This window comes from Sus scrofa, chromosome 3, assembly GCF_054392235.1.
Source record: "Sus scrofa isolate SSC_HxYL_T2T_F1_AM1 chromosome 3, Sscrofa_HxYL_maternal_Yorkshire_Landrace_v2.0, whole genome shotgun sequence".
In the NCBI taxonomy this organism is placed as follows: Eukaryota; Metazoa; Chordata; class Mammalia; order Artiodactyla; family Suidae; genus Sus; species Sus scrofa.
The window spans coordinates 132,548,928-132,559,067 of NC_139385.1; the positions used below are offsets into that span (position 1 = coordinate 132,548,928).

The window sequence follows — 10,140 nt, forward strand, 5'->3', positions numbered from 1 at the left end:
CGCATATGAAAACTTTTTTTTTACAGTCTTAAAGTGAAGATTAATAATTATCTGAATAATAATTTCCACACTTTTCCTAAAATGTTTAGATTAAGTACCAGTGCCTTCTCCCAAAACGCACTTCATGAGTGAAGTGGAAATATGATTTTAAATGTCACTGGGATGATTAAAAGCATTTTAAAAAGTTTTTCCAGACACAGATGTGGTCTGGTATTTAAGGAACTACACGGTTTTACTGGAGGAAGCGTTCGAGAGAAGCTGTGGAGAAGTCTCTTCTGAGGAAAACATAAAATTTTAGAATTTAAAAGATAAAGCTGTTTCCGTTCACGAATTTTAAAATACAAACAGATTCGGACTTTTCTCTTGAATTCTACCAGAGGGAAGAAAAAGTTTAGACCAGCTACAGTTGCAACAGCAGCAAGGAGCGCTAAAAATAGACAATGTAACGGCTCCAGACGCTCGGTGCTTTGAGGTAGAGACCTCACGACGCTCTGGGGATCCCGGTGGATGGGGGCGGGGCCTAGACCTGGGCAGTGGGGTGTGGCTGGGGCGTGGTCGGGGCGGGCTAGCCCTGAGGCTGACCTAAGACTAGGCCTCAAGGGGCGTGTCAGGGGCGTGGCCGAGGCGGGCTCTAGAGGGTGGGGTGGCTCCGCCTCGCCCGCTAAGACACTGACGCCAGGCAGAAGCCTCAGACAGGTTCCGTCAGTTTGCTGTCATGTCGTTCCCACGTCGCGCGCCGAGAGTTGCCGGGCTCAGGGAGCCTGCCTCCCTTTTACTGCCTCCTGACGACCCTGATTCCCAACCACCCAGTAATAAGCGGTTGCGTCTTGAGGAACCGAGTTGCATTTCTGAGGCGAGGTGGAGGCTGCCGTTGGTGCCTCGCTTGTCTGAGGCGGAAAAAGTCTGGGAGCCGTCGCCCAGACCCTTCAAGGCGCTCCTGGTTTCTGCTAAAGAGCCTTTTGATAACTCCCCTGACTCGTGTGTGGAGAAATCCGTCAGTGAGAAACAGATATGTAATCTGGGGTGCCAAAATAGCCAATTTGAGATGAGTAGTTGTTTGCCGTCTCTCCCTACACAAAATCTTGATTCTGGTTTGAGGTCTTCCAGAAGGTCTTGTGAACCAGGACTGTATTTCAGAGAGGTCTTCAGTGTTTATTGCAGTGATAGATCTGAAGCGGAGGCTGGTCGGCTGCCCAACACCTCTGTATATGATATTCATGGGATTAAAAACGACGATGGAAAACAATATTTAGTCCAAGGGAGAGACAGTAGTCAGAAAGACAATAATTACACACAACAGACAGCAAATCCATTTTTAGATGTTACTTTTTACAAGGAAACCAACTCAACATTTCATAATATTAAGAACAGATGTAAAGCTGACAGTGTTATGCCATCGAAGAGAAAAGAAATTAGCGTTTCAGCATCCACACTAAAAATATCAAAATCTCAAAACCAGCCCAGCATAGAAATTGCCAAAACCAGTTATTTTAGAGATAGCAGCACAATGAGTCTTCCTGAGTTTCCAACTGATTTAAATAGCAAAATGTCCTCTGTCTATTTAAAGGAACTAGCAAAGAAAAATGACAAAAATGAGGCATATGTTAGCGATTTCACAAACATTTACTGGTCTCAAAATAGACCTGATGTTAAGAAGCAAAACTTAGAGGATGACAAAAAAACTATGGATGCAGAAAATGTTTTTTCTGAATGTTATGAAAGTAACCACCAGTCACGCAGTAATCAAAGTGTTTGCATAAGAAAAAAAGGCTTGATCAGTTTACACTATTATAACCACAGTAGTATCAAGTTTGATGTAAGAGACTCTGCAAAGAATTTCAGTATAAAACTAGAAAACGCAAATTGGGAAGAAGCAGAGTTGTGCTTGGACCGTTACATATTTCCCAGATTGGAAAACTCGCAAAGATGGGACTATAATATTAGACATATTTTAAGAAAAAATAGGGAAATTTGTTGGGTTATGGATAATTACAAAACTAAATGCACAAATGTGAAAAAAACTAGAGAAATACTGAATTTGCAAGAATTATTAGAAATAGATCTTTTAAGCAGAGAAGATTATTACAATACAAAAGCCATGACAACATATGAAGAACAATCAGAACCTCTCATAATAGGAACACTGGGTAGTCAAAAAGTTTTAATAAATTTTTTTTGGTTAAAAGGTAAAGAAGAAAATGGTAATATGCTACAGTTGAAATGTTACATTACACAAAAAGACTTTTATTTAAGCAATATTTTTGAAAGTTTCATTGCAGAAGTTTTTTATTTACATAAAAGTATTTCAGGAAATCAAAGAGATAGTAGTATTTTAATCTGGTATGAAATTTTGAAGTATAAAAAGCAAACTGATGTTCAAAATCGAATAACTGGGAATGAGAATGTCAATAGAAGGAATGATATTTTAAGCATATATTTACAAACCAGTGTTTCAGATCCTCTCAGTATTATATGGAAAACCAACATACCTTCTTTGCTCAATAACTTGGACTCTTTAACAATAAATGAAAACGGTTCTAAATTAGAAGAGGGATGCATTTTCAAATGGATAATGTATTTGAATTATCCAAAAAATGTTACAGTGGAAAACCATATTATATATCTAGCTAGAATTTTAACTTTTTCAAGACTATTAGAAGATAATATGAAACCTATGTTAGAGAAAAGAAGGCTGTTTAAATCTGAACACATTTTTGAAGAGTCTAAGAAAAAACTTACCAGTTCCTTTAGTATGACAACTAAAAACATACATTTTCCAATTTTTGAAACATATGAAAAAATTCCTCTTTTTATGGACTTTGATGACATCAATGAATTTTTTTTAACAAAAGAAACTAGTTACAAGAATAAGAATTGTCTTAAACAACTCACGAATGTGGAAAATTGGGTTCACTGTAGTCCTAAAGTTGTTAAAACATATGTTAAGTCTGGTCTTCGATTTATACAGAATGACCAGAAATATATTAATAAAAAAAATTATGAAATAAACATACAGAACCAAGATTTATATGCTGGAGGGGAAAAAAAGCGTAATCAGATCAGTAGATTTAATTTTAAATACATATTTGAGGATTTCTTCAATATTAGGCAACAGGCTATACCAGCAAGCTATAGCAAAAAGCATAGTGAACAAATCACTCCCAGGACTATAACTCAGGTGCTAAATTTTGGAAACTTGCTAAGTGAAATTGAAGACAGAAAACATGACTTAATTTTGAAGGAGGAAGTAAAAGTCACAGCACAAAGTTTAATAAATGGTTGCCAAGTTTATGAAGATATTAAGATAAAAAAGGAAGAGAAAAATATTTTTTATTCAATGGAGGACATGGTTTCTATGCAACCGGTTTTATTAACGAGGAAGAAAGTAGATATGGAAGAAACTAAGTATGCTAATCAAAATAATGTAGCTGACAGAAATGAATATGAGAGTATTTTGCAAGAAAGTGAGTTAGCTAATTCAAAGCATTTTCATCCAGAGAATGACTCCTCAGAATGTGTTAATCGTCAATTCGAAACTCATTCAAGTGTAGGGAACAATGAATGTTTTCAGGACTTAACTGCCAAGTGTTTATCCACAGCCTCTGTGACAATAGTAAACGATTTTGAGATGAAGAGTAAATTTGATTTAGTACTTGAAGAACTTCGTATGTTTCATGAAATTAGTAAGGAAAATGAAATTCTAACCACTGTGGAAACCAACAATGGGCAAGAAAATTACTTTGGAGAAAATAGTGATGTTGAGGAGGTAACAATGAAGATAAGAAAGGGTTTGAAAATGGGTCCCAATATGCATAAGAAACACCAAAGTTTATTTAAATGGAAAACAGTATCCAAAAATGGAGAACATGAAGTTCGTAGTGAAAATTGCTCTCTAAGAACATCAGAGGAAGAATTACTCTATTCTACTTCTGAGGAAGGTATGAAAATAGTTTTTAATTGTTCCTTCTGAGACTTTAAAAAATGGTGCTTTTTTTCTGTGTAGGCCACATATATAATATTGGCAAAAAAAGATAAAGTGTAAGGCAGTGTTTATTGATGCATATTTTTCTATGAAGTGTTGTTCAAACACTAAATAACATACTGAAGTTGAGGGAACAAGTGATGAAATTTTTAAAGAAGATTTGGGGAATTGTCCTGCTTTATTTATCTAAATATTAGGAGCCAATGGGAGGAAAATTATTTCTGATAAAGTGATTTGTTTATAGATTAATGTTTTATGTACACATTTTTTACTGTAACAAATGACATTTTAAAACTTATTTTATTGAAGTATAGTTGATTTACAATGTTAGTTTCTTCTGTACAGCAAAGTGATATATTCTTTTTCATATTCTTTTCCATTATGGTTTATCACAGGATATTGAATATAGTTCCCTATGCTATAGAGTAGGACCTTGTTGTGTATCCATTCAATATTTAAGAGTCTGCATCTTCTAATCCCAAACTCACAATTCATTCCTACCCACTACCCCTCCTTGGCAACCACAAGTCTGTTCTGTATGTCTGTGAGTCTGTTTCTGTTTCATAGTTAAGTTCCTTTGTGTCGTATTTTAGATTCCACATGTAAATATACTGCAAATGGAATTATTTCATTCTTTTTTATGGCTGAGTAGTTTTCCATTATGTATATGTACCACCTCTTCATCCACTCGTCTGTTGGTGGACATTTAGGCTGTTTTCTTGTCTATTGTAAATAGTGCTGCAGTGAACATTGGGGTGCGTGTATCTTTTTGAATTGGAGTTTCAATCAGACTCCAACTGCAGGATCATATGGTAACTCTTGGTTTGCAGGATTGCAGGATCATATGGTAGCTCTTGGGTTTTTTTGTTTTGTTTTGTTTTTAAGGAAATCTTCATACTGTTTTCCATTGTGGCTGCACCAATTTACATCCCAACAACAGTGTAAACGTTTTTATTCATACTGTCTCCAGTGTTTGTTATTTGTAGACATTAATGATGGCCATTCTGACTGGAATGAGATAGTACTTCATTGTATTTTTGATTTTCATTTCTCTAATAATTAACAATATTGAGCATCTTTTCATATGTTGTTGGTCATTTGTATGTTGATCTTTATTTTTAGATTGTGAAAAACCTTCACCTAAGAGACCAGCTTTTTTCTCGGATGAATTTAAGGAAGAAAAATTTAATTATTCACTGAAGGGAGGTAAGATTTTTGGTTATTTTCTATAATGCTTTCTCAAATGATTAATGCATTCTTACATTTTTAGCATGAGGAAAATATGCTTTTGTTAAAAGTAAATAGAAAAATTTAATACTTTTGTAAACAGTAAAAATTTATTAATGCAAATTCCAATAGTTAAAAACTGGTTAGAAATTAAAATATTTAGAATGTTATTAGGAAATTTACTCTATAAAACTCTTTTAATATTTGCAATGATGCATTGCAATAATTATATGATATATTAAATATATCAAATATGCACATCAATGTATGTAACAATTTTGTTTTAGCAAAAACAAAAAAGGCATTTAAGTTGGATTTACATTGATGAGATGTTACTTAGAATTATAAATTTATTATCATTGTTTTCTATCCTTTAAATATTATGTGGCCCTTTATATGGATATTTTATATAGTAATTTTGAAAGAAACTAGCATCTTTAAATATATTAACATGATTTAAAGCTATGGCATTTAAATTTTTGATTACTATAAAAAATCAAACTAAAGAATGAAGACTAGATCTAGAAAATAATGATGTAGGTGAAATGTATTTACCAAAATATCTTCAGTGATGCGTCATTTCTCAAAGCATTTCTCCTGGCTTCTTATCAGTAAAATGCTGTCCCTGGTACTTTTATTCAATCACTTTAGAACTGTGTAATTTCCTGTTTTCTTAGCTTATAATGAAATACTCTTAAAAGTAATCCAAATTCTTAGAAGATTAAAAGCTCCTGAGTAACTTCTTCTCCCCTGAATAAAGGAAATCATTGAGGGAACAATATTCAAGGTGATTAAAAGCAAGGTGGTGGAACTGGCCTGAGAAGGTTAGGGGTTATTTCTTCCTGGACAAGAAAGGAAGAAATTGGGTTTAGGAACATATTTTGTGATAGAATATAGGAAGATTAGAGACCACAAACCCATATCGTCATCACGATAATAATTGTGATATTGAGGTAGATTAAAGTATCTGCCCAAATTGGAAAAGAAATGTTGGTAGAAATATGTATTGTGCCTTCACAAGGGAAAGTGCTTCCTGTCATGAAATATGAAAAATAATGTATGAAGTCAGCCAGACTTATTTAATATCATGTTAGGATAGTTGTCTTGAATCTACTTTCAGGGTGCATAAAATGGAATGATCTTCTTGAGGCTTAAAATCCACAGCGTAAGGGAAAACTTGGGAGATCCTGGGAAATGGGGATAACTAACTAACTGTTTGATACCTACCCACCCAACATCCTGAGGCCTCCAACTAAAGTTTCTAACTGCTACTCTCTCCAGTGCATCCTATCTACCTTTGTCTCTCTCTCCTCTCTCTGGTGTGGGGAAGGTTTGTATGTAGTTTGAAATTATTTTGAGTGTGTTATACGCCAGCCACCCAATGCGCCAGTGCTTTATATAACTTTTAGCACCAATACTTTTCTAACTTTATGTCAGCCAAGGAATATCTCTAGTTATCTGGCTCTATAAGGATTGAGTCATTAGCTACTGTACTTGCTGACCTTTAACACACCCTGAAAGGAGTTTGGGGCAGAGATCAGGAATAAAGCATTCTGTGCTCTGGAAAAACTAGTGCGATAGGGCTTCACATAGCTAGATATTTTCACGAGAAAATTGTATGAACCCAATTTATTGCGTCTTATCATGCTTTGAAAAGCACTAAAATTATTAACTAAGATATCTGTTCCTCATGATAATCAGTATTCTTCTACTGAGTTATGTGTTTAATTGCCTGTACCCTTTCTCCAAAATCACACATATGCTGACCTCCTCCCTTACCTCTTCAGAGCAGTGCCTCAGAGCTACCTGAGAGGCGTATTCCAGGCTGTGGTTTTCAGTAAGTCCCCAGATAAAACTGAAACTCACAGCTCTCATGTTGTGCATTTTTATTTTCATTTGACATATGGATCATTTGGGAGTCTTGTTAAAATAATCCTGATTTTGTTGTGCAGTAAGCCCTAAGATTCTGCATTCCTGTCAAGCTCCTAGAAAATGGAGATGCTGCTGGTCTTTGAGTTCCAAGTCTGAATTGAGATGGAACTTTGAGTTGCAAGGATTTAGAAAACAGTTGAGTTAGAATTATTTCTAAAAGACCACTAATAAACTTCATGACTTTTTTCTTTTACATTGATTTTTAAATGAACAATATCTGACATTATGCTGAATGTTTAGAATTGTTAAACAATGCAATGCAGTAAATTAATCCAGTGTGTAGCAATAACAAAAGGTATAATAATTTATTTAATAAAAGGTAGGAAATCCAAGAAGACAAAGAAGCATATCTTTATAACCACAGTTCAATGACTGTGTAAAGTCATGTGCTTTGTAAAAGACCGGCTGTTGATACAAATTGGTTCAGTGATTTCCTATCCATTGCAAAATTACCAGAAGTATCTGTTGTATTAGAATATGAAAGAGGGAAGATATATTTTGAAAAACTAATCAAAAAGGCTAATCATGGCTTTGTTCTGAAATAGTAATTTCATAATAAAGAAGTATTCTTAGCATAAACTTCTGAAATTATCTAATTTATAACCAAATCTAGTGTATCAGACATCCAACAATTTTATTTTAGTTAGATCATCCCTTTTTGTTCAAAAAATGAAACAAATCTAGAAATACATTTTCCTCTTGTTTTTATAATTAACTTTATAATTTTAATGTGAATAAAGTATCATAAACTGATATATAGCTAATTTTGTGTTGTTTTCTCCCTATATACATACAGCTAAATTTTGTATTTTATTTCATTATTGTTTACATATATACACACACAGATCCTATTTGATTCAGCCTAGTAGAAATCATGCTTTTTACCTTGTATTTAGTGTTGGGTTGATTACACTGTTTTAAATATAATATGCTGCTATGTTATGTCATACTAATTCGTTATAGCTTGATACATTTCCAGCTTTACATACATACGCTACAGTTTATTTATTTATTTTTAACTACTCAAAGTTATAGGTATTTTTATATTTCATTACCATGAGCAGTTGATTCTGCCTGTTTGGTTAACTGATTTAGTAACATATATACCTCCATAAAACATTGAAACTTTTTAGAAAATGCTAGTGTGATATTAAATAAAAACTTCTAAATTAGATCTCTCCATCAATGCATAACAGATGAAATACATTTGTGCTTTATTATTGATAATAATCTCTATTAGAAGCCAAATGTATTTATTAACAATATAGCCTAGTCACTTCTAATAGAAAAAAAATAACATGGTTTTTACATCAACTATATATATATTTTTGTTGTTTATATTAAGTTAGAGCGCCTGATTGGAATGCTGATTTTATTCAGCTGTTATTTTATGTTGGGCAAGTTACTTTTGTGTCTGTGTTTGTATGCTGAGTTTTCCATATTTAAAATATGGAGATAGGATGAAGTAAACTAATGCATTCAAAGCACTTAGATAAGTGACTCAGTAATAAGTGTTGTTGCTAGTGTCATGATTAGAAGTTAGTGAAAAAATTTTAAGCATAGACACTATAAGTGATTTTTACTCCCTTATGTACTTCTACTGTCTTATATTTTTAGGTAGTAATTTTTCACATGGAATTTCAAGAGTACTACCTCTTAAGACATGCAGTCGACCAATCAGAATTGGTTTGTCAAGAAAAGCTAAGCTTAAACAACTCCATCCCTATCTGAAATAAATGTTACAAGAGCTTTAAAGAAGATATTGGACTTTAATATTTCAAAATATTTTATATTTTTAAATCTTTTGTTTCTTTCTTTGGATAAATGTGTTCTTCTAGCTTGGGAGTTTTGGTATTTCTATATTATAAAATATGGAGAAGGTTTTGTGTGTATGTGTCAATTATCTAATTACCTTTAAATGTTATAAAATATTTCATTAGTGTTTTCATAGCATGTTACAATATACACATTAAAAGCCTTTCATAATCTTATAAAACATGTCAACATTCTTTTTCATGATATATGTATAGAAAGCTTTTGTGGAAAACATTGATAGTGTATATAGGTTTCTCAAAAGGATCTGTGACTCATGAAAGGCAATGAACGCACTCTTCTAATCCACTCTTCCTATTTTTCAAGTGAAAAAAGAGATGTGCGAAGAGGGTGGGTAAGATTTTCAAGATCATTTGGTCTTTATCAGGATTGGGATAGGGACACGTTCCTTTGCAGTAATTTTTTCACCCTTTTCTCCATTCAGTTTCAAGTTTTTATTTCCCTCTTCAGAGTCTTTCTTTGGCCCCAGGGCAGAATTATGATCATGCAGTTAATACTTACTATTAATTTATTCAATCATAAAACAATTTTTTTTTTCTTTTTAGGGCTGCACCCGCGGCATATGGAGGTTCCCAGGCTAGGGGCTGAATCAGAGATGTGGCTGCTGGCCTATGCCACAGCCATAGCCACACAGGATCCAAGCCACGTCTGCAACCTAAAACACAGCTCACGGCAATGCCGGATCCTTAACCCACTGAGACAGGCCAGGGATCAAACCTGCATCCTCACGGATGCTAGTCAGATTTGTTAACTGCCGAGCCATGATGGGAATGCCAATAAAACAAAAGTATTTTGATACTACTTTGATTGCATTAGGCTCAGTAATAAAATACATAAGAAGGCATGTATATGACCTTGCCTTGTAAGTAAGTAGAGCTTACTTTCTGTGTTTGAGATTGGTAGAGAAATTTATGATATATGTAATTTTAAGGTAACCATTGGTAGAGTAAGGCTTTTCAAAACTCTTGGCCAAGAACTAACAATAAAGTGGGCTACTTAGCAAAAAGTAAGAAAAGACGGAAGCATCGAGAAAACATAAAAATCAGAAAGCACACGACAAACGAAGACTAATGTATCAATTCACAAAATAAATATTACTGGATTAAATTATCCTATTATAAGCCAAAGTTCTCAGACACTAAAAACCATTTCAAATTCAGTTCTAT

The 10,140-nt window shown here is 33.8% G+C and overlaps 1 protein-coding gene across 1 annotated transcript; it reads left to right on the forward strand.

The window, feature by feature from the left end:
- The first annotated feature begins 662 nt into the window (after positions 1-662).
- Positions 663-9,137, forward strand: RAD51AP2 (RAD51 associated protein 2). The gene is made up of 3 exons (XM_003354916.6): positions 663-3,938; positions 5,105-5,188; positions 8,759-9,137. The coding sequence occupies exons 1-3, from the start codon at positions 716-718 to the stop codon at positions 8,875-8,877; spliced, it is 3,426 nt and encodes a 1,141-aa protein (XP_003354964.5). The 5' UTR covers positions 663-715; the 3' UTR covers positions 8,878-9,137.
- Positions 9,138-10,140: the final 1,003 nt, after the last annotated feature.